At 41.9% G+C, this 24,858-nt stretch overlaps 1 protein-coding gene across 2 annotated transcripts in view; it reads right to left on the bottom strand.

Moving 5' to 3' along the window:
- Positions 1–6,506, bottom strand: part of FCGBP (Fc gamma binding protein) — a 51,649-nt gene extending 45,143 nt beyond the window's left edge. For both annotated transcript variants that reach the window (XM_053604313.1, XM_053604314.1), the window contains exon 1: positions 6,450–6,506. In XM_053604313.1, the coding sequence (XP_053460288.1) occupies positions 6,450–6,504 (55 nt within the window). In that variant the 5' untranslated portion in view covers positions 6,505–6,506. The remainder of the gene's footprint in view (positions 1–6,449) is intronic.
- Positions 6,507–24,858: the final 18,352 nt, after the last annotated feature.

Here is a 24,858-nt window from a genome sequence, read left to right as displayed (position 1 = left end):
CCAAGTCCCTGTTTCGTTGTGCACAGGGGTTAATGTCCCTGTCTGGTTGTCTAAACATCTATATTTTCTGCGGAGTCCAACCATGGGGGCTCAGCTGTCATTTCCAGAGGATAGCCCTTTGGGTCGTATTCTTTCTAATTCGTCATCTTATGAGTACCCACCTATGACTAAGAGAAAGATGAGGTTTTACTGTAACATGGCCTGGCCTTTATATAATCTTAACAATAAAAAAAAACTATTAAATGGATCCTTAAATTACTATACTATTTTACAGCTAGAGCTCTTTTGTCAAAGATCAGGTAAACAGGACAAGATCCTATGTTCGAGCTTTTATTTATGTTTATATATGTAATGTTGTCTCTGTTTATATGTGTATATACCTGGAGGAAAGCCTGTTGGGGTGAATTCTGTCTCATTGGGGCACTTATAGATATTAATTTCTGACTAAAAAGAAATTAACATTCTATTGTAAAGCTGGCCTATGTATATTTTGGGCTCCGAAGAAACATGCTCTTGGATTGTTCCTTAAATTATTATACAATTTTTTTTTTTGTAGAGACAGAGTCTTACTTTGCTGCCCGTAGAGTGCCATGATGTCACACAGCTCACAGCAACCTCCAGCTTTTGGGCTTACGTGATTCTCTTGCCTCAGCCTCCCAAGCAGCTGGGACTACAGGCGCCCACCACAATGCCCGGCTATTTTTTGGTTGCAGTTTGGCCGAGGCCAAGTTTGAATCCGCTACCCTCGGCCTATGGGGCCAGCGCCCTACTCACTGAGCCACAGGCGCCACCCAAATTATTATACTATTTTACAGCTTAAATTATTTCATCAATAATGAAGAAAATTAGATGAAATTCCATATATACAGGTTTTTTTCTTTATATAATACAGATGCAAAAAAAATAAATCTTCTAATAGTTGGGAGAACAAAAAAAGAAAAGTCAGCCACTTGGGAAAAAAAGGTTATAGTTCAAGGTGAGGATGATCACTGTAAACTAGTAATTGAATGAAATAAGACTTATATGACTAATACTTCTCTGTGCTTCCCTCAGCTCCGGAAGGGGAGCTGAGAGATTGGACCCCTCCTTACCCAAGGAAGGGGGCCTGGAATCTAACACTCTGTCTAACACCCATCAGGGAGTGCAATTTTGCCTGAGAGCCACGGGAAGAGACACATTTCAATGCTTTCTTTTTACTTTATGTCCTGCTGACGTTTAAACTCCCTGGACTTTCTGATCTACACTCCTACTCTCACTGTTTTCACTGTCCAGGAGTCTCTTCCAACTCCTTCCTAACTTAGATCCTGACACTAGGGAGGGACAATCTACCCTGGCAGTGCACTTCATCTCCCAGTCAGTCCCTGATACGTGACATAAACTCTAAAAGTTTGTATAGCAACCTCAGATTCTACAAGTGGAATTCCAAACCTGGCCTTTGAAGGGGGACAAGAGGCGGGGACTTATGTTTGAACCCTCTGAGATTTCTGTTTTTATACATGTGTTCAAACTAACAAATAAATAACATCAAAAGTTCAGAACTTGGGGGGCGGTGCCTGTGACCCAGTGGGTAGGACGCCGGCCCCATATACCGAGGGCAGCGGGTTTGAACCCTGCCCTGGCTAGTTAAAATAGCAGTGGCAACTGCAAAAAAAATAGCCGGACGTTGTGGTGGGTGCCTGTAGTCCCAGCCCCTTGGGAGGCTGAGGCAAGAGAATCGCTTAAGCCCAAGAGTTTGAGGTTGCTGTGAGCTGTGACACCACAGTACTCTACCCAGGGCTACAGAGTGAGACTTGGTCTCAAAAAAAAAAAAAAAAAAAAAAAGTTCAGAACTTAAAGGGTCAATCTGCCACTATAGAATTAAAATACAAAGTTTGTTAGACTTTTTCTCTATCTTTTTACTTGCTAAAAACTGTGGTTGCTAAGTTATGGCTGTCCTCAAGATAAGAGATCAACACTCAGACCAAGACCCAAGGTCAGTTACTCATTTGGAACTAAAGAAAAAAAAAGGTCCTCTTTACTTTTTAAAAACATCAGCCACTTTTCTTTCTTAACTGGCACTGCTGTGTCTGGCTGTTAGAGTAGCTGGACATATTCTTAACAAATGACTTCTTTTAACTCATATTATATTCCAAAACTTGAAAACTGCTTTTTCCCCTCCTGTTTGTACTAGAATGTGGTCAGGGAGGAGCACCAGACATTGACTAATTCTAATTTTCAGACTCTATATTTTCACTAAGTAACAAAATTATTTCTTCTTATTTAGAGGTTATTTGCTTACAGATGCTGGTCACCATCAGGTATCAACATTTACAACTACCGGATATCCACCTGTATAAAAACAACCATGCTTACAAACAACTACGCCTATTTACTGCAGCCTTCTGGAAAGACATCCACTCCTGCCCTGCAGATCCCATTACTCACACTGCCCCCCTCTTCATTGAGAAGCAGTCAGAGTGGTCAATAGCCCATTTCCCTAAAACCTGGGCTCTACAAATCAGAGGGGAAATGTTAAATTAGACATGAGCAGGGCTATACCAATTTCTCAGAATGTAGACATTCTGACTTTCTATCAAGATGAAAATACAGGCTCGGTGGCTGTAGCTCAAGCAGCTAAGGCACCAGCCACATACACTGAAGTTGGAAGGTTTGAATCCAGTGGGTTTGAATACAGTCCAGGCCCACCAAACAACAGTGACAACTACAACCAAAAAATAGCCGGGTGTTGTGGCGGGTGCATGCAACCCCAGCTACTTGGGAGGCTGAGGCAAGAGAATGGCTTAAGCCCAAGAGTTGGAGGTTGCTGTGAGCTGTGACATCACAGCACTCTACCCAGAGCCACAGCTTGAGGCTCTGTCTCAAAAAAAAAAAAAAAAAAGATGAAAATACATAGACTTATTAATTTCACAGTATAATAAATACACCAGATTTTTGTTTAACAATGTAAAATAGGTATTCACATCTTATTTAGTATGGATAAGTACTCCCCTAAAACTCTCAGAAAAAAGGTAACCTCCCTTAAAAACATAAGTAAGAACATGACTGAGGCTCGGTGCCCATAGCTCAGCAGTTAGGGCACATGCATCAGGGCTGGTGGGTTCAAACGTGGCCTGAGACTGCTAAACAAATAAACAAACAAAAATAGCTGGGTGTTGTGGCAGACGCCTGTAGTCCCAGCTACAATGGGAGGCTGAGGCAAGAGAATCACTTGAGCCCAAGAGTTTGAGGTTGCTGTGAGCTGTGATGCCATAGCACTCTACCCAGGGCAACATAGTGAGACTCTGTCTCAAAAAAAGAAAAAAAAAAAAAAGGAGCACGACCAATACAGATGTATATATAATTGAGGGATCGTTACCATAACAAAAGACCAAAATATGTTTTCTTGTTTTTGTTTTTTTGAGACAGTCTCACTTTGTTGCTCAGGCTACAGTGCTATGGCATCATCATAGCTCACAGCAACCTCAAATTCTTGGGCTTAAGAGATCCTCCTGCCTCAGTCTCCTGAGTAGCTGGGGCTACAGGGACCCACAATGATGCCCAGCTAGTTTTTCTACTTTTAGTAGAGATGGGGTCTCACTCTTGCTCAGGCTGATTTCAAACTCCTGAGCTCAAGTGATCCTCCCTCTTAGCCCTCTCAGAGTGCTATGATTACAGGCGTGAGCCACCAAGACCAGCGTCCAAAAAATGTTTTCTTTGTAATTAGAGACAGTTACCCCAAATAACTCTTATATCAGCTTTACAGGGTGTTACATTAACTGTCAGCTTCTGGCAAATCAAGCCTCTTATGTAATCAAATAATCAACAACCCTGTCTTACGCTGTTACATATCTGAAGCTGCCAAGGGAATGGTTTCTCTTTTGTAGACCCTGAACTTACTCCTATGTCCCAGCTAACAGTACTCCTGGGCCCTGCACTGTTGAGTGCCTCACACCTTTCCTGCCTTGCGTACAAGATCCACGATACCTTCTCAGTATCCCTAATGGGCATACCGGAGAGTTACACCTGCCTGGCACTTGTCACAGTGACTTACACCTGTTCAGTCCTGCTGATTATGTCTCCTTATCCATTTTTGTAACGCCAGGTATGACGACTGGTCTTAATATTGAGATTGGTCACTTGGTCTGTACTATGACAGGAGCCTTAAATGCTACTTCTCAAGCTATAAGTGCTATTAATACAAAGTTAGGACAAATTAAAGAGATAGTCTTAAAAACTCATACTACATGGCTTGGCACCTGTGGCTTAAGTGGCTAAGGTGCCAGCCACATACACCTGAGCTGGTGGGTTCGAATCCAGCCCAGGCCCGCCAAACAACAATGACAGCTGCAACCAAAACAAAATAGCCAGCCATTGTGGCAGGTGCCTGAAATCCCAGCTACTTGGGAGGTGGAGGCAGGAAAATCGCTTGAGCCCAGGAGTTGGAGGTTTCCATGAGCTGTGATGCCACAGCACTCTACCCAGGGCGACAGCTTGAGGCTCTGTTTCAAAAACAAAAACAAAAACAAAAACTCATACTACACTGGACTACTTATTATTAAGACATAACCATAGATGCCAAAATTTCAAGATACATGTTGTTTTAATTTGTCAGATAACAATTAGCTAATTAAAAAGAAAATACAGTCTCGGCACCCGTAGCACAGTGGTTACAATGTCAGCCACATACACTGAGGGTGGAGGGTTTAAACCTGGCCCAGGCCTTCTAAACAACTGCAACAAAAAAATAGCTGGGCATCGTGGTGGGTGCTTGTAGTTCCAGCTACTTGAGAGGATAAGGCAAGAGGATCGTTTAAGCCCAAGGATTTGAGGTTGCTGTGTGCGGTGACGCCCCGGCACTCTACCCAGGGTGACAGCTTGAGATGCTGTCTCAAAAAACAAAAAAAATACAAACTATTAATAACACAAGCCAGGACGTAACTCAGAAAGAAAGATTCATTGACAGCAAACTATAAAAACTGTGGTCCTGGTTGCCTGACATGAAATAAATACATAAGGCAATAGCCATAGTAGGATAGAGTGGGGCGTCCTCCTGTTAGGCCTTCTAACATGCTGCTATACACAAAACATGTCTGCTTTCCCGTCCCTCTGCTCCTTAGGTTAAATTCCAACTAAAAAACTCTACAATCCCAAAGTTAATACTGTAATCATAGCCATTATTTCCATGTCAAAAAAACAGGGATCCATAGATATGGACCCATGAATAGTAAAAGTGCGGTATAATGGTGGCCACTGTTATCCTAAATGACCATTACATGGAGGACACTGTTGGACAGGCCCTAGCAAGGCCGATGAGCCTATGTGCCAACATGTGGAGTTGTTCCTTCACCTCTGAGGCCTTCTGTCATAGATGTAGTTAAGAAACTGGACACTTTGGCTGGGTGCAGTGTCTCACACCGATAATCCCAGAACTCTGGGAGGCCGAGGCAGGTGGATTGCTTGAGCTCAGGAATTTGAGACTAGCTTGAGCAAGAGCGAGACCCCATCTCTACTGAAAATAGAAAAATCATGTGGGGGTTGTGGAGCTGCCTATAGTCCCAGCTATTCAGGAGGCTGAGGCAAGAGGATCACTTGAGCCCAAGAGTCTGAGGTTGCTGTGAGCTGTGATGATGCCACAACACTCAACCCAGGGTGACAGAGGGAGAATCTATCTCAAAATAAATAAATAAATGAAAGAAAGAAAAAGAAAGAAGGAAAAGGAAATTGGACACTCCAAGGACCATGGTGCTAGTCAAGGACCCACTGTAGAAAGCTCACTTAGTAATACATTTACTAAATAGTAACTAACTGTAAATTTAGTCTGGAGTTAGGACTGCTTTGAATATATAACCACTTTAAGATAGGGGGATATTGGGTAACCTTGTAACCTATGAGCAAATATATACTATGATGATTAATAACATTGCTCATGTTTACTTTTACTGTGAACTTATATAAGTAACAAAGAGAAACAGAAGAACAGCTCTTTGGGGAGACATCCTCACTGTTTTTCAGAATTGCTAGCTTTACTGTAAATAAAAGTGAAATTGTTGACCTCTCATCCACTTGTCCACTGATTGACTTGAGTGACTCCTTACTCTGGCAACACTTTGGGTTTATCTAAGATTCTAGACCTGAGTGTATCCCTGGGACATATCCCTCCAAGAGTGATATTTGTGAAATTTCCCATCACCTCAGCAGAATCAAACTTTAGCTGAGTCGCAGAAAACCAAGAAAGTGGCAGTTCTTGCACCCTTGAGTTTGGGGACTAAGGTTTTTACTGCCTTCTCCCCCTAAAAGGATGAGAATGGGTGAATTCCACCATATTTCTCTGCAGAACCTAAGGGCCTCTTCAGTTGGCCTAGGGTGATATTGGAAATGGATTTGTGGAGGGGAACGAATGGAAGGGGCTGGCTCAGGTAGAGTTCCCCAGATTGGAACAAGGACACGGAAGGGGTCTTGGTCTGACTTACCCCACGCAAGGGTTGCTCCGGCCCAGAGTGTCCACCATCTCCACAGGGAACCCATGCCTGCAATAGAGAAAAAGAGGAGGTCATAGGGGGCTGGTCTACTACCCCTGCTGGAGACAGGAGAGGATAGACACCTTGGTCTCAGGACAAGGACCACTTGTTTGCCAGGAAGGTTGAGGTGGGGAGGGAAGTCAGGCAGATGGGACAAACTAGGCTGGATTCAGGGGGCAGTGTGTGCATGTGTAGAAAGGCTGGCTCTCCATTGGGTCTGGGAGTGGAGTGGGGAAGGCAAGAGCCAAGGTAAGGGACCTGCTGTTCCACTTCAAAGGGGATCCCAGCCTTCTTTACCTGCAGGTTCCCAGAGCTGTAGGGTCAGGCTGTGGGCTGGGATATATAGTGGAGTTTCTTGGCCCTTCAGACCACACCCTGAGCCATGTGCCAAGCAGAGAGTGCCAACTTCCCGGAGGAGGCTGCTGATCTCAGGGACAGGTGGAATGGGGAGCCCTGATGGCCTGGATAAGGGAGGGGTGAGTATCCTGAAAAAAGTGTGAGGACAGCTGGTGGCTGCACCCTGGGAGCCTACTGGGAAATTCAGTCCTGGATGGGTGGTGTCTCTGATGGAGACAGGTGGGGAGCAGGGTGCTGAGAACCTGGGTTCACGGGTGGGGAGTGAAGGTGTGAGGCATCCATTTGGTCATGTTTGCTGGCTCACTGGACAGATTCATTCCTTTGGCTCCTGCCAGGAACAACAGTGAAGGACCCATATCCGGGTCCTGGCTCGTCCCCAGTCCTCACAGGCGAAGTCCTGGTCACCAGTCACCCACATCCTTTTTCCAGGCACCACTGAGTGAGGTACAGGTGGTGGGATGGGCAGGGGTCTGAGGTCCATAAAGTGGGACGTAAGACCTCTACTCCCAGTCCAACAGGCTCCTCATGTGTGAGGTGGGAACATTGGTTTTTTTTTTTTTATCTCCTGGAAAGCACTTCTCAATTCTCAAGAACTGCAGGTGGGGGCAGGCTCTTCTGATGCGGTCCCAAGCCAGAGAGCAGTGTAGACACTGGGGCTGAGGCTGTGTGTGAAGGGTGAGGCCTTCATTTCCTGGTTCCACACAGACACCCAGATTCTACTTCCTGAAAAATTATTTGGTTTGGGGTTTCTTTTTTGTTGTTATTTTGCCCTCAGAAGAGACTGGCTGAACAGGTTTTGGATGCCAGGTTATTCCTCTCCATCACCCCAGAATTTGCCTGAGAGAAGAGATGGGGGTCTGGGCTGCACTCAGGGAGCAGAAGAAAGAGGCAGAAGGTGATGTGGCCTCTCTGAGATGGAGTCAGCTCCTCCTGACTGACTGGGGCTGGCCTGACCCATGTCCTGCTCTCCTCCTCCCTACCTTGGGGACTCATTGTTTGCTGGGGAGTCTCCCTTGGAAATAGCAGCTGCAAAGCCTAAGTGTCCTCTCTGACAACAGCCTGGCAGCTGCTGTCCCCAGGACTCCTCCTCTCTCTTATCACAAATCCTGGCTGGGTGGCAGCTCTGCTCTACCCGGGGCTCAGACCCATCTCCCTGCCCACCCAAGGCAAGTTCCCAGAGGGAAAGACAAGGGCTCAGAGTTGACTGGCACAGAAAGCCAACCAGGAAAATGAAGTGTGTAAATAGGAGATTGGATTAAAAACCAGCAATAACAAGAAACAACAGGGGTGGGAGAACCAAGGGGAGGGGAGCCTTGGGAGGACAGATGCCTGGGTCCCTGAGAGGGCAGAGGGGCCCCTGAGAGAAATAAGGACTGGGAAGATGGGGAGCTGCAATTCCACAGGAGGAGACAGCAATCGCAAACTGAGATGTCAAAATGCTCTGTGTATGATACCCCTCCTGTATTCTGAGATGCTCAGAGAAATGAGGGGTGAGGGGCAAAGAATCAGGGTGCCCCTCAAGGGGGTGATTCTGGCCCTCTATCTCAGCTGTTTCCAAAGAAAAGTCTCTCTTCTCTGAAATCCATGGTTGATCGCTACGCAAGAGTCTCCAGAAATGGAGTGGTGGTGGGAAATCTCACAAATTAATACTCTGCATTTGATAATACCCTAGGACCTTCTTTCTCACTTCTTCCAGAGCCCAAGGATCTGGAATGTGTGGGTGGGTTAAGTGTGTGTGCTTTATGACACACCCTTGCATGCCATATCGATTCTTAGAAACCCACTGGTGACCCCGGAAATAACCTCTGGGGCCACTTCTTCATGGTCAGAGAAACCACACCAGTCCCACTCTGGCAGCCCTGCTCCGAGCCCAAACAAATGTGTTTGTGTATCTGAGCTTTTCTGCCTCTCCCTGCAGAATCTTCCCTGGTCACGCCATTTCAGATCCCTGGGGATCCCAGTGCTTGTCTGGCCTTTATAAACCAGGTATAGCTGGAGGGAATTTACTCTCTCCAGCTAAATTCAGGTCTGCTGGCAATTTCTATCTTCGGTCTCTTATGTTCTGGATCCCACAATCTGACTTGCATATGCACTGACACTGCTAAACTCTCACAAGACCTATAATTTGCCATGTGATTCTAGTTCTTTTGCTCCTTTTCTGTAACATTTGACATTAACACTTCCTCTTTGAAATTATCTGATGCTTGGCTTCCATAATGTCACCTTCTGGATCTTGTGTGACTTTGGTCTGTTTTCTACAATAATCCCTTTAACACGGGTGGTTCTCAGATTCTCCTCTGCTTTCTGATCTCATCCATCTCCACCTATCCCGTCTAATACAACTTCTGGGCGATGATGAAACTTTTCTATATTTTGTGCTGTCCAGTGTGGTAGGTAGTAGCTACACGTGGCTATCGAGCACCTGAAATGGGACTAATGTGATGGGTGAACTGAATTTTTGATTAGACCGTATTTGAATTTAAATGTCTGTACTTAGCGTCCATAGGAGATAGCACAAAATTCTAGAGCTGTTGCTAGCACAGATCTACCCACCCACCTGCCTACCTATTTGTTTTCTTTTACACTCATTTTCTATGCCTGTTGCCTCCTTATAGGCATCCATTCTGATGTGATTCATAGGTATATTTTTAAAATATTTTATGAGATAAAATACACATGTAAGTAAGTCTACAAATCATAAATAAATCAAGTACATAAACCATAATGGAGACAGCTCATTATATTATCTCTAAATGAACACACCCTTATAACCTTCACCTAGATCAAATCTTTTTTTTTGAGACAGAGTCTCAAGCTGTCACCCTGGGTAGAGTGCTGTAGCGTCATAGCTCACAGCAACCTCCAACTCAGGCTCAAGCAATCTTCTTGCCTCAGTTTTTCTATTTTTAGTACAGACGGGGTCTCACTTTTGCTCAGGCTGGTCTTGAACTCGTGAGCTCAAGCAATCCACCCACCTCGGCCTCCTAGAGTGCTAGGACTATAGGCGTACTGGGCCACCTAGGTCAAATCTTTAAAGTGAACACTGTAGAATCCCAGAATCCCTTTCTGCACTCCCTACCTGCCATAGATAGCCACTACTCTGGCTTCTAATAGATCATTTAGCTTGTTTTTGAATCTTATGTAAATGGAATCATGTGTCTGTATTGTTTTGTAAGTGGCTTCTATCATTCAGTGTCACCCTTTCAATTTCCATGGTCAGTACCTGACCATTCCGGCTGCTTCATAGCTTCACTAATAAGTTCTAGAAGTGTCATGGGATTGGCATGTTGTTGTATTTTCTTATTTATTTATTTATTTATTTTTTATTTTCTTAATTATCAATGAGGTTGAACACATTTTCATATAGTTATTGAACATTTGGATCTCTTTTTCTTGTTATTTGAGATTTTTGCAATGTACTTACTCAAATTGCTTGCCCATCTTTCCAAAGGATTGTCTGTCTTTTTCTTATTGGTCTGTATGAACTCTGAACACAAGCATTTTTTGGTTACATGTTTTGCAAATATTTTCTCCCACTTTATGACATTTGTTTTTTACTTTCTTGATGAAAAATTTTCTTAATTTTTAAAATTAATTAATTAATTTATTTTGAGACAGAGTCTAACTCTGTTGCCCAGGCTAGCGTGGCATGGCATCAGCCTACATCACAGCAGCCTCAGACCTCTGGGCTCAAGTGATCCTTCTGCCTTAGCCTCCTGAATACTTGGGACTACAGGTGCCTACCATAATACCTGGCTAATTTTTCTATTTTTAGTGGAGATGGGGTCTTGCTCTTGCTCAGGCTTGTCTTGAACTCCTGAGCTCAAGGGATTCCTGTCTCAGCCTCCCCAGGGTACTGGGATTACAGGCATGAGCCACTCTGCTCAGCCAAATTTCTTAATTGTAATGTAGTCCATTTTATCAATTTGGGTTGTTTTGTGACTGGCTGCTTCTCGTGACTGTTTGGAGTCTTCTAATCTATGAACATTGTATGTTTTTCAATTTAGTTACTATGTTTTTCAATTTCTTGGATTTATTTCTCCAGTATTTTGAAAATTTTCTGCATATAGATCCCATACATGTTTTCTTTAGAAAATTTTCATTTTTCTTTAGAGCAATTATAAATGATTCTGTGTTTTAAACGTAATTCTATACTTTATTGTTATTGTATAGAAATGCATTTGATTTTGTGTGTTGATTTGCATTCTGTAACCTTACCCTGAACTCACTTACTTATTTGTTCCAGCATTTTTTTTTTTGTAAATTCCTTGGGATTTTCTATGAAGATGTTCATATCATCTGAATAGGAACAGTTCTATTCCTTTCCAATCAGTATACTTTTTATATCTTAGACTTGACTCACTGAGCTGGCTAGAATTTCTAGTACAATGTTGAATAAGAGCAGTCAGAGTGAACATCACTTCCTTGTTCCTGATTAGAAAAATATTCATTCCTTCACCATTAAGAATGATATTAACTGTAGTTTTTTAGTAGATGCTACTTTATCAGGTTAGGGAAGTTCCCATCTATTTCTAGTTTGCTGAAAGTTTTTGCTATAAATGGATGTTGGGTATTGCCAAATGCTTCTCCTTGTCAAATTAAAATGATTATATAGGGTGGCACCTGTGGCTCAGTCGGTAGGGTGCCGGCCCCATATACCGAGGGTGGCAGGTTCAAACCCGGCCCCGGCTGAACTGCAAACCAAAAAATAGCTGGGCGTTGTGGCGGGCGCCTGTAGTCCCAGCTACTTGGGAGGCTGAGGCAAGAGAATCACTTAAGCCCAGGAGTTGGAGGTTGCTGTGAGCTGTGTGATGCCATGGCACTCTACCGAGGGTGATAAAGTGAGACTCTGTCTCTACAAAAAAAAAAAAAAATTATAAAAAAAAATGATTATATAATTTTTCTTCTGTACCTTGTTGACATGATTATATAATTTTTCTTCTGTACCTTTTTATTTTTGAATATTGAACCAGCCTTGGTATCTGGAATAAATTTCACTTGGTTATGGTATATATTTATTTTTTCACAATGTTGGATTGGATTTGCTAATATTTTTGAGGATTTTTGAATCTATGTTCATGAGAGACACTGTCTGATTTTCTTTCTCCTCATCCTGATTTTCCCCCTCTGTTTTTTTTTTTGTAATGTCTTTGGTTTTGGTGTCTAGGGTAACACTGGCCTCATAAAATGAGTTGGGGGGTGTTTTCTCTTCCATTTTCTAAAAAAGGTTGCATGAAATTCATGCTAATGCTTTAAATGTTTGGTAGAATTCTCTTGTGAAACTATCTGGGTCTAGAGATTTCTTTTCCAGAGTTTTAAAATTACAAGTTTAATTTCTATAATGACTATACAGATTACCTATTTTATATTGGTTGAATTTTTTTTTTTTTTTGCATTTTTTACCTGGGGCTGGGTTTGAACCCACCACCTCCAGCATATGGGGCCAGCACCCTACTTCTTTGAGCCACAGGAGCCACCCTATGTTGGTTGAGTTTTTATAGTTTATGGTTTCTTCTAAGCTATCAGATTTGTGAGCATAAAAAAGTAAAAATAATAGGGTGGCGCCTGTGGCTGGCCCCATATGCTGGAGGTGGCATGTTCAAATCCAGCCCCGGCCAAAACTGCAAAAAATAAATAAATAAATAAATAAAATAAAATAAAGTTTAAAAATAAATAAATAAATAAAAATAATAAAAATTTGTGAGCATAGAGTTGTCCATAGTATTATTATCATTTGAAGGCTGAAGGTCATTGGTGATTTGTGCTTTCCCTTTTTAATCTTTGTCAGTCTTTCTAGACGTTTATTAATTTTGTTGATCTTTTGAAAGGGTTGGGTTTTTTGTTGTTTCATTGATTTTTCTTTATTGTGTTTCTCTTGTTCAATTTATTACCTCTGCTTTTATCTTTATTTTTTCTTTTCTTCTGATTGTTTTGTGTTTATTTTGGTCTTATTTTACTACTCTCTTGGGCAGGAGATTAGATTATTGATTTGATAACTTTCCTCTCTCCTAATGTAAGCTTTTAGATTCTATGAATGTCTCTTCTGACTCTGCCTTAGGTGTGTCCCATGTATTTTAATGTGTCTTCTTTTCACTTTCATTTAATTGTATGTATTTCTTTCCTTGAGACTTCTTTGTTTATTGTGACTGGCTTCATCTTGTGACTATGTTGAGTCTTCTAATCCATGAACATTGTATATTTTTCAATTTAGTTAGAGTTTCTTAGATTTATTTCACTAGTATTTTGAAATTTTTCAGCACATAGCTCCTGTACATGTTTTATAAGATTTATAGTATTTTATTTTTAGATTATTTTAGCAGTTAGTTGTTTGGCTGAATGGGGTGGCTCACGCCTGTAATCCTAGCACTCTGGAAGGCTGAGACAGGTAGGTCGCTTGAGCCCAGGAGTTTGAGGTTCCTATGAGCTATGATGCCACGGCACTCTACCAAGGGTGATAAAATGAGACTCTATCTAAAAAAAAAAAAAAGTTAGTTGTTTAATGTCCATGCAATTGGAAAATTTCCTATTTTTCTGTTTTGATTTCTAGCTTATTCCATTATGGTCAGAGAGCATACCTTATACATAGTATAATTTCAATTATTATAATTTTGCTGTGGTTTGTTTTATTACCCAGAATATGATCTATTTTGGTAAGTATGGGTGTTTGGAAAGAATTTGTGTACTGTGATTGTTGGATGTTTTATAAATATCAGTTAGGTTCTATTGATTTGGTGGTTTTATTCAGTCCTTCTGCATCCTTGCATATTTTCTCTCTAGTAGTTTTATCAGTTGTTGAGGATGAGGTTTTGAATACCTTAACTATAATTGGAGATCTGCCCATTTCACCTTTCAGCTCTATTGGTTTTTGTTTCGTGTACTTTGAGTCTCTGTTGTTTTGTACGTACACATTTAGATCGCAACATCTTCTTGGCAGGATGATCCTTTGTTTTTCTCAATTTCCTCTGCTCTGAAGCAAAGAATTTCAGTATTAATAGAGTAATAGTCTCTTGCCTTTTTAAAATTAATATTTACATGGCATATTTTTTCCATCCTTTTGCTTTCAACCTATCTGTGTTGTTATAATTGGAGTACAGTTTTTTGTAGATAGCATTTAGTGGGATCATATTATTTTATTCACTGTGCCAATCTCTTGTCTTTTGGTTCATGTACTTAGACTTTTTACATTTAAAGTAATTACTGATTACATTTGGGCTTAAGTTTGATATTTCTTATCTCAGCCTCCCAAGTAGCTGGGACTACATGCACCTGCCACAACACCCAGCTATTTATTTTTTGTTGTAGTTGTCATTATTTTTTTTTTTTTTTTAGCAGGCCTGGGCCAGGTACAAACCGGCCAGCCCCGGTGTATGTGACTGGCACCCTAACCACTTAGCTATGAGTGCCAAGTGATTTTGAGCCTTCTTCTGTTATCATTAGGAGTTTGAAGAACTTCCTTTAACCATTCCTTAAGGCTAATTATGTTGAAGACAAAGCCTCTTAGTTTTCCTTCATCCAAAAACCTTTTATTTTTTCTTCATTACTGAAAACTAGTTTTGCTGGACCAGGCATAATGGCTCACACCTGTAACTTTAGCACTCTGGGAGGCTGAGGTAGGAGGATCCCTTGAGCTCATGAGTTCCAGATCAGCTTGAGCAAGAGCAAAACCCCATCTCTATAAAAAAAAGAAAAATTATCCAGGCATTGTGGTGGACACCTGTAGTCCTGCCTACTCCAGAGGCTGAGGCAAGAGGATTGCCTGAACCCAGGAGTTTGAGGTTGCTGTGAGCCACCAGACTGACTGACACCATGGCTCTCCAGCCTGGGCAACTCTGTCTCAAAAAAAAAAAAAAAAAAGTTTTGCTAGATATAGCATTCTCTTGAGAGTTTTCTTTTAGCACTTGGAAACTATTGTGTCATGGTTTCTTCTCTGTAATTTTAATGAGAAATATATTGGATTTAATCAATGCTTCCTCATAGGAAAAGTACCATTTCTCAGATGCTTCCAAGATGGTTTTGTTCTTTGTTTAGTTTTTTGAACCTTCTTTTATCATAAGTATTATGCTGTGTTTTGGCAGGGATTTATTTGGGTTTATTCTGTTGAGCTTCTTGGATCTTTAGGTTTCTGTCCTTTGCTAAATTTGGGGAGGTTTGGTCATTATTTCTTCAAATATTTTTTCAGCCTTACACTCTTCTCTCCTGGTATTCTGATAGTAAAAATGTTAGATATTTTGTAATTATCCTGCAGGTTCTCTGAGGTCTTATTAGCTTTCTTTACTTGTTTGTTTTTCTTTCTTTTTCCTAGTTGATATTCTCTCTGTTTTTTGACGGGTAATTTTTATTGTTCTATTTTCAAGTTCACATATTCTTTCCTCTTTCATATTCATTCTGCTTTTGAGTCCTTTCCAATGAGTTTTTGTTTTATCATTTATAGTGATTCTTTAAAAACATTTTATATTTCTTTGGTGAATTTTTCTATTTTTCCTTTTGCTTCAAGGGGTTTTGTAATTGCTCAATGAAGCTTTTTTTTTTTTTTTTTTTGAGACAGAGCCTCAAGCTGTCACCCTGGGTAGAGTGCTGTGGTGTCACAGCTCACAGCAATCTCAAACTCCTGGGCATAATGGATTCTCTTGCCTCAGCCTCCCAAGTAGCTAGGATTACAGGCACCTGTCACAATGCCTGGCTATTTTTTGGTTGTAGATGTCATGTTGTTTGGCAGGCCCCGGGCTGGGTTTGAACCTACCAGCTCTGGTGTATGTGGCTGGCGCCTTAGCCGCTTGAGCTACAGGAGCCACCCAAGTCTTTTTTTTTTTTTTTTGGCCAGGGCTGGGATTGAACCCGCCACCTCTGGTATATGGGGCCGGTGCCCTACTCCTTGAGCCACAGGTGCCGCCCTCGATGAAGCATTTTTATGATAGCTTCTTTAGATAATTCCAAAATCTAATTCATCTCAGTGCTGCCACCTATTGATGGTCTTTTCCCATTCCAGTTGTGGTTTTCCTGGGATTTTGGTATTATGTGTGTTTTCTAAATTATATCCTCAACATTTTTTTTTTTTTGAGACAGAGTGTCACTTGGTCACCCTCCGTAGAGTGCTGTGATACCACAGCTCACAGCAACCTCAAACTCTTGGGCTCAAGCGATCCTCTTGAGTAGCTGGGACTACATGTGCCCACCACAATGCCTGGCTATTTTTTTAGAGACGGGGGTTCACTCTTGCTCAAGCTGGTCTCACAGCCCTGAGCTCAAGCAATCCACCTGCCACGGCCTCCCAGAGTTCCAGGATTATAGGCATGAACCACTGCTCCCAGCCCATCTCTCTATTCTTCACTCAGTGACAGGAGGTGGTCCAGGCCCAGTGTCTTCCTGGACCCCTATCCAGCAGCAGAAGGCACCCAGGTAGGCACCCCATCTCTACTAAAACTAGAAAAATCAACTGGGTGTTGCAGTGGGCACTTGTAGTCCCAACTAGTAGGGAGGCTGAGGCAAAAGGATCACTTGACCCCAAGAGTTTGAGGTTGCTATGAGCTGTGACGCCACAGTACTCTACCCAGGGTGACAGTGAGAGTCTGTCTCAAAAAAAAAAAAAAAATTAAAGATGCCGGGCCACTGTGATGTTTCTCAAATCCTAAGAGCCCTAGCCAGTTTGCCTTCTTCTTTCTACCTTTCAGACTCCTCTTACAATGTCTATTATTTTATTTCTGAAGGTTTTAGTTGTATTTACCAGAGAGGAGCCGGGGGAAAATAAGTCTATGCCATCTTGATGGAAGTAGAAGTCACCACTTATTATGTCAACAACTGATTTGTAGGTTCTCTTAGGCTCTCTACATACCCAGTCATACTGCTTATGAATAAGGAGTGTAATTCCTTCCTTTGTCATCTTTATAACTTTTCTTTAGGGTCTCCAATATATCATTGAGTAAAAGGTGTGATGGGGGCTCAGTGTTTGTACCTCAGTGGTTAGGGCACCGGCCACACACACCAAGGCAGGTGGGTTCAAACCCGGCCCGGGCCTGCTAAACAACAATGACAACTGCAACAAAAAATAAGCGGGTGTTGTGGTGGGCGCCTGTAGTCTCAGCTACTTGAGAGGCTGAGGCAAGAGAATCGCTTAAACCCAAGAGTTGGAGGTTGCTGTGAGCTGTGATGCCATAGCACTCTACCGAGGGCAACAAGTGAGACTCTGTCTCAAAAAAAAAAAATTAAATAATATTACAAAAAATTAATGCCCGTAAATTTTATAAGTTACATGGAATGGACAAGTTTCTTGAAAGATACAAATTACTACAACTCACTAAAGATGAAAAGAATAATGAGAGATCTTAGAATTATTAAATAATTTGAATTTATAGTTAAATATTTTCCAGAAAAAACTCCCACCCAGATAGTTCTGCCATAGAATTTTACCAAATATTTAGAGAATAAATAATATGAATTCTAGGCTCGGTGCCTGTGGCTCAAGCGGCTAAGGCACCAGCCACATACACCTGAGCTGGCGGGTTTGAATCCAGCCTGGGCCCGCCAAACAACAATGACAGTTGCAACCAAAAAATAGCCGGGCATTGTGGCAGGCGCCTGTAGTCCCAGCCACTTGGGAGGCGGAGGCAGGAGAATCGCTTGAGCCCAGGAGTTGGAGGTTGCTGTGAGCTGTGATGTCATGGCACTCTACCCAGGGCGACAGCTAGAGACTCTGTCTCAAAAAATACAAAAATAAATAATAATAATATTAATTCTAAAGAAAAACAAAAACAAAAACCTTCTAGAAAATAGAAGAGGGAGAAACACTTTTTATTTTATGATGCCAACATTACTTTCATACCAGAAGCCATTAGACACGACAAGAAAAAGAACATTATAAATCAATATCTCTCATTAACATGGGCACAACAGTCCTTCACAGAATATTGGCGAATTCAATCCAACAACATATGAAAAGGACAAAAGGACAATACATCACAGCCAAGTAGGTTTTATCTTGGGAATATAAGGTTCATTCAAAATTCAAAAATCAATAAGCAAACTTACCATATTAACAGACTAATACTTCATGATCATATTAATAGATGCAGAAAAAGCATTTGATAAAATTGAAGATCCATTCATGGTTTAAAAAAAAAATCCAGCAAACTAGGAATAGAAAGAAATTTCCTTAAATTGCTAAAGGGCATCTAGAAAGATACTTAATATTGGAACTCTGAATACTTTCCACCGAAGAATTGGGAACAACCAAAAAAGAATGTTTGCTTTCACCACTGCTGTGATGGACACTATGAAAGTTTCGAGATATACAAAAATAAGAAATGGGGGGGCGCCTGTGGCTCAAAGGAGTGGGGTGCCGGCCCCATATGCCGGAGGTGGTGGGTTCAAACCACCCTGGCCAAAAACTGCAAAAAAAAAAAAGAAAGAAAGAAATGTAAAATTGTTTTGATTACTATATTGTCTCAACATAATTGACACGACATTGCATGTACTTTGTATTGTTTTTTTTTTTTTTTTTGAGACAGAGTCTCATTTTCTTGCCTCCGAGAGTGCCGTGGCATCATAGCTCACAGCAACCTCAAACACTTGGGCTTAAGCAATTCTCTTGCCTCAGCCTCCCAAGTAGCTGGAATGACAGGCACCCGCCACAGGGCCCGGCTATTTTTTAGAGATGGGGGTCTCGCTCTTGCTCAGGTTGATCTTGAACTTGTAAGCTCAAGCAATCCACATGCTTTAGCCTCCCAGAACCACTTTGCCCGGCCCCAATGCACTTTTGCATCCTTACAAACCATTTTTGAAAACATTCTTTCCACTCGTTTTCATTAAGTGCTGTAAGCTTACTTTTGTAGGCTTGAACAGTTTCTTTGGCGCTGAAGAATCTTATTCTTTACTGTAGGGAACAAGACATAATTGCATGGGGCCAGGTCAAGACTACAGGGTGGATAATGAGTCATAAGTTTAACTTTTGTGGAATTCAGGAACAGAATGGTCATGTTGGCTGTGTGGGCAGAAGTATTGTTATGGTGCAAAATGGTCCCCCACAGTCCTGACCTTGGCTGCCTGCCATTCTTGAAGCTTCCTAAAAACTTTGGGTAGTTATACTGTTGTGTACCACTGAGCAGTAACAGCCCTTTTTTCCTCCAGGACAGTTGAAATGTGACTGCTTTTGGAGAAGAAAGTTGCCATCATATTCTTTCCAACACTTTCGGGGTGCTTCACTTTTGTTGGTGGATTTTCATTAGGAAAAAAAAAATCCATACTATTGACTGACACTTATTCTCTGGATCAAACTGGTAGAACCAGCTTTCCTCACCAGTAATAATGTCAGAAATGCATCCACACTTGTTTTGGTGATTCTGACCAGCATTTCTTCACACTGTTCAACACAAATGAGCTTCTACTCCTCTGTCAATGTACAAGGCATCCAGTGGGATGAAACTTTCCTGACTTGCTCATGCATGCAGGATTTTGGACACTGCTGGAGATCCCATCTGTAGTGTTGCTGCAACATCCTTAAATGTCACTGGATTGTTTTCCTGCACTATTTTTCCCACAGCAGCGATGTGTTCCCCAGCCCACTCCTCAGACTGGCCGCCAGACACCCACTCCTTTCCTCATCTTTCAACGAGATTCAGCCTTTTCTAAATTTTTGAAACTACCCAAAAACCTATCATGCAGGAAGGAGAAAAGTCCCCGAAAGCCCACTGCAAATGCTCAAAGCTTTGAGACTCTTTTAATCCACTTTTTTTTTTTTTTTTTTGACAGAGCCTCAAGCTGTCGCCTTGGTAGAGTGCTATGGCATCATAGTTCACAGCAACCTTCAACTCTTGGGCTCAAGGATCCTCTTGCATCAGTTTTTCTTTTTCTTTTTTTAATTTCAGCTTGCTTGTTCATTCTTCTTCATTTGAAGTACTCTTTTTTGTTGTTGTTGTTTTTCATTTTCTTCTTCCTCTGGCAATGCTCTTTCCTGTTGCCTCCCCAGGCTGGGATTACAGACGCCCACCACAACGTCCGGCTCTTTGATGTTAGTAGAGACGGGGGTCTTACTCTGGCTCACTACTGGTCATACTGGTCTTGAACCTCTGAGCTCAGGCAATCCACCAGCCTCGGCCTCTCACAGCGCTGGGACTACAGGCGTGAGCCACCATGCCTGGCCTCTTTTCTTTTTTTTTTTGTAAAGATGAGGTCTCACTCTTGCTCAGGCTGGTCTCCAACTCATGAGATCAAGCTGCCCACCATGCCCAGTCACCTTTAACTCACTTTTTTTTTTTGGCCGGGGCTGGATTTGAACCTGCTACCCTCAGCATATGGGGTCAGCGCCCTACTCCTTGAGCCACAGGTGCTGCCCCTTTAAGATCATAGAAAATCATTGCATGAAAGTGCTCTCTTCCCAGCTCCATAGCAGACACTGACTGAGTACCACATGGATAGAGACAAAAGAAGTCCTCCCAGCCATAACCATAGCTGAGCAAGTTGAAACTCACACGAGTGAATCAGAAAAGATGACACTGTCAACTGTATTTCTTAGAAGTGAAATAAAGGACCATACATAGTCCATTTCAAAACTTTCATAGTGACCTTCATATTCAAGGTCGTACCAAGAGTCCTGGCCAATGCAATACAGTAGAAAAAAATAATAGGGCTACAGATGGAAAAGGAAGATATAAAGCTGACTTTATTAGCTGATCCCATGGTTGTCTACATAGAAAATTCCAGGGGATCTGCCAAAAAAATCCTAAAACTAATATGTGATTTTGAAAAGGTAACAGAATAATGTTAAAAAGCAATCATATTTCTATATAGTAGGAATCAAACACCAGAAATAAAAATAATTAAATATCACTTACAAGATCCTCAGAAACATGAAATACATAGGTATAAATCTGACAAAAGGTATTCAAGGCCTGGACACTGAAAACTCAAAAATATTGCTGGGAGAAATGAGGAATGACTGGATTAAATGGAGAGATATACCAGGTTTATGGATTGGAAGATTTAATGCTGTTAAGACATCAATTCTCCCCAAATTAATCTAAAGGTCCAATGTATTCCTTTAGTAAAAATTGAAAAGCTGATCCCAAAATTCTTATGAAAATATTAACTACCTAAACTATTCAAAGTAACTTGGAAAAAGAAGGATAAAGTTGGAGGACCCCTCTACCTAACTTCAGGACTTATTATAAAGCTGAAAAGTATATTGTATATCAATTACACGGGTTTTTATTTATTTATTTATTTATTTATTTTTGATACATAGTCTCACTATGTTGCCCTTGGTAGAGTGCCATGGCGTCACAGCTCACAGAAACCTCAAATTCTTGGGCTTAAGTGATTCTCTTGCCTCAGCCTCCCAAGTAGCTGGGACTACAGCCGCCCGCCACAACGCCCGGCTATTTTTTGTTGCAGTTGTCATTGTTGTTTAGCAGGCCTGGGCTGGGTTTGAATCCGTCACCCTCGGTGTATGTGCTGGTGCCGTAACCACTGTGCTACAGGCACCAAGCCTATACCTGTTTTTTTTTTGGCCGGGGCTGGGTTTGAACCCACCACCTCCGGCATATGGGACCGGCGCCCTACCCCTTGAGCCACAGGCACCGCCCGCCTATACCTGTTTTTAAAAACTTAAAAAATAGCTTAAAAAAATCAAATATATATACATATATTTAAAATAGCTTTAAAAATCATATATATATTCACACACACACACACATATATATATATATCTCGGAATACCTGTAGAATCTATGTGCTAAAAGGGACAAAACACAAAAGAACTAAATAAAGAGCTATCCCACATTCATGGGTTGGAAGATTCAATATTATAATGATGCTGATTCTCCCCAGATTGATCTAGAGATGTAATGCAATCCAAACAAAACTCCCAGCTGTTATCTGTGTAGTACAGCTAGACAAACGCATATTTTATTTGTGTGAGAAAGTGGTATGGGACATTTATGGGGTAGTAGAGAAAGAAAAAGATGTGTCATCACATATAGGGATGTTGTTTCCCTTACACACGTGTGGTGTCATGCTTGTACACAGGTCCTATATTAAGTTTATGAAGCTATAGCTCCTTCTGGGGTGGAGACTTTAGCACGGTACTGAGGAAAGTTCACTTTAATTCATTTACAGGCTGCAAGGGTCTGTCAGGGGCTAGTTTTAGCCAGCTGAGTAGCCACTGGCCTACTAAGCAAAGGCTGCAGAACAGGTTGATTGCTCAAGTTGGTTGAATTCTTATATTCTCTGGAGACCCTCCCTTACTACTTACAAAATTCCCCCGAGAGAGCTCTCACCTCACTCCTCATTCTTGAGGGATCAGTATCAGAGGTCCCTCTTTTGTAACTTTCTTATGTTGCTCAGGGCACTGTGTCTAGTGACATTAGAGGAGTGAATAATCTTTAGATACTAAATCTAAATAAGTTTTAGGGTCTCTTGGGATAGGTTGTAGAGGTTAGCGTTGTTGTAGAATCAGTGTTAGTTGAAAATTTTTTAACCTAGAAGTTGCAAATTTTACTAAAAGATTAAAGATGTGCAGCCAAAAAAATAGTAACAAGATCAATAGAGCTAGTGGTTCTATTAGGGGCAAAGACAGGGAGAAGTGAAACTGCCTGCTAAAGTAATGTGAGGTCAGGAGGCAAGAACTGTGGGAAAACCTTGATTTCTACAGAAGCATATAGACATAGCTAAAAGTTAACCAGCCATTGTTTCATAGTTTGCCTTCCTGTGATTGCTTAATGTTTGAGTCACTGATAAAAGCTTTGTGACGTCCTCAATTGCTTCTATAGATAACATCACTATTTTAAAATCTAATACTGGTCTTTGAAATATCTTCCAGAGGCTGTACGTGGGGGGACCAACTGATGCCAACCAGACCAGTGGGTGTATATGAGGATTGACTGACTCAACAGGTCCTGTGACCCTCTACCCAAGAACTATCTCAGCCAAGAAGACAATTTCTACTTCCTAACCCTATGAGTTTATTCCCAGCCAATCAGCAGGCCCAATTCCCTAAACTCTATCCACTAAACTACCTTTAAAAACCTTAGTCCCCCAGTTACTGGGGGGATGAATTTGAGAAATTTCTTCCCATGTTCTCACTTGGTGCTTTGTGATATTAAACCCCTTCTCTACCGTAACCCTTGCTATCTCAGTATATTGGATTCCTCCTGGACAGCAGGCAAGGAAACTGGTTGTGTGGTAACAAATTTGGGTGCTCATCTGCCTTGGTGGGTGCTTGCCTACTGTTTGGTGTTAGGGCCTCATAGTCCTCTTGGACTGAAAGCCATGTCTTGTGTCAGTCTAGCAGCTTGAGTGTCCCTACAAACCACTGTCCCTGTTGGCAGTATGCTGTCAACCCACGGTGCTTGGACTTGCTTGCAGTGGAGAAATAGTGTCCAGAACTGGAAAATACCTTTGGTGAGTATTTTAAGTGCACCAAGCATGCCCTTTCTTCTCCTGACTTGGTAGCCTCTTTGGAGGCATTATCACCCCTTCTGGGGTCTTGTTCAGCTTTCCCTGTATTATAGAAAGTCTTATCTTGGGGAGATTTCTCCCTGTTTGGATGGACACTAGGGGGTCTAGCTGGGAGAATAATCTTGAGAACTTTGGCTTGAAACTTCAGACAATTGTCTTTCATTCACTCTGTCCTGTTTATGTGTTTATATATACAGAGACTGCCAAAAAGTATAAACATTGTAGGAAAAAAAAAAACTATTACAATTCTAAGGACATGTGTGGGAATTGATCCAACAAGCCTTGAGACCTCCTACCCTGGAAAAGTCCCAGTTGAGAAGACAATTTCTGTTTCCCAACCCTATGAGTTCATCCCCAGCCACTCGGCAGCCCCAATTCCCTAGCACTTTGTTTGCCACCACCTTTAAAACCTTAGCCCCAAAATTCTTGGGGGAAATACACGTGAGAAATTACTCCCATCTCCTCACCTTCTGAAATTCAATGCTTTCTCCACCGTAACACTTGCTGTCTGGGATATTGGCCTTTCATGGGTAGGGGGCAGAGGACTCAATTGGGTGGCAACAAAATTGGGGGCTCATCTGAGATCATCCTTATGGGCACTTACCCATGATGGTTCAACTGCCTCGCTGGTGGGGCGGACTTAGGGGTAGCCCCACATGTGCGCAGTCTGTCCTGGACTGTGGATCACCTCTGGTATTGCTTCCATGGGCAGGATGTTATCAATCACAGCACTTAAAAACCCCAGCTGGTGATGGAGAAACAGTTTCTGGGACTGGAAAAATGCCTTTGGTGAGTATTCTAAGTGTATCCCTTCTCCTGAGTCGTTAGCTTCTTTTGGGAGGCATCGTGGCCCTTCACGGGTCATCTTTCCCCTTAAGGAAAAGAGGGAAATCTGTCTTTGGAAGGTTTCTCTCCATTTGGATGGAGAATAGGGGGCCAGTCTGGAAGAATACTCTTGAGAACTTTTGGCTTGGAACTTTGTTCTGGAAGGCTATTTTTCTTGTTTGATCAATCCCTTTCATTTATGTTTTATCAGTTGGTCTTCCTTGTCTGCATTTTGGAACCTGGTTGTATGTGTCAATTGTTGGCTTGGTTATGGCGCCCTCTATGTCCCCTCACTTTCCCTACACTTTGTTCCTTAACATGTTTCCTAGAGAGGCACCAGGGATGGGAGGAGGTAACTACAACCTGTGGGATTCCCAGGAGACTTCTTCAGGTATCCCCACTTATTCCTATCAGAGCAGAGGCGAAGTGCTTGAAAAACCAGTGTGAGTCCATGGTTTCTGTCTAACATCTTTTGAGTATGTCCTTAAAATTTTTCCCCCTTGGCAACATAGAGCTGAGCCCCCTCCCCGCTTTTTTTTGCCTGTTCCAGCAAAAAAAAACCCTCCTTTGGTTGCTTTGATTTTTCTGTGAGAACTGCTAGAATACAGAGAAGTCACCAAGCACTCCCTCTGGGTCTTTGGGATTCTTATCAGGCAGAGAGAATTAAATATTGATTTGGATTTGGTATAGTAGATTGAGTATTCCTACAAGTCACTAGAGAGTCCCTCTCAGG

This window comes from Nycticebus coucang, chromosome 10, assembly GCF_027406575.1.
Source record: "Nycticebus coucang isolate mNycCou1 chromosome 10, mNycCou1.pri, whole genome shotgun sequence".
In the NCBI taxonomy this organism is placed as follows: domain Eukaryota; kingdom Metazoa; phylum Chordata; class Mammalia; order Primates; family Lorisidae; genus Nycticebus; species Nycticebus coucang.
Note: the sequence above shows the minus strand (reverse complement) of the source record. Positions and strands in the feature narration are given on the sequence as shown.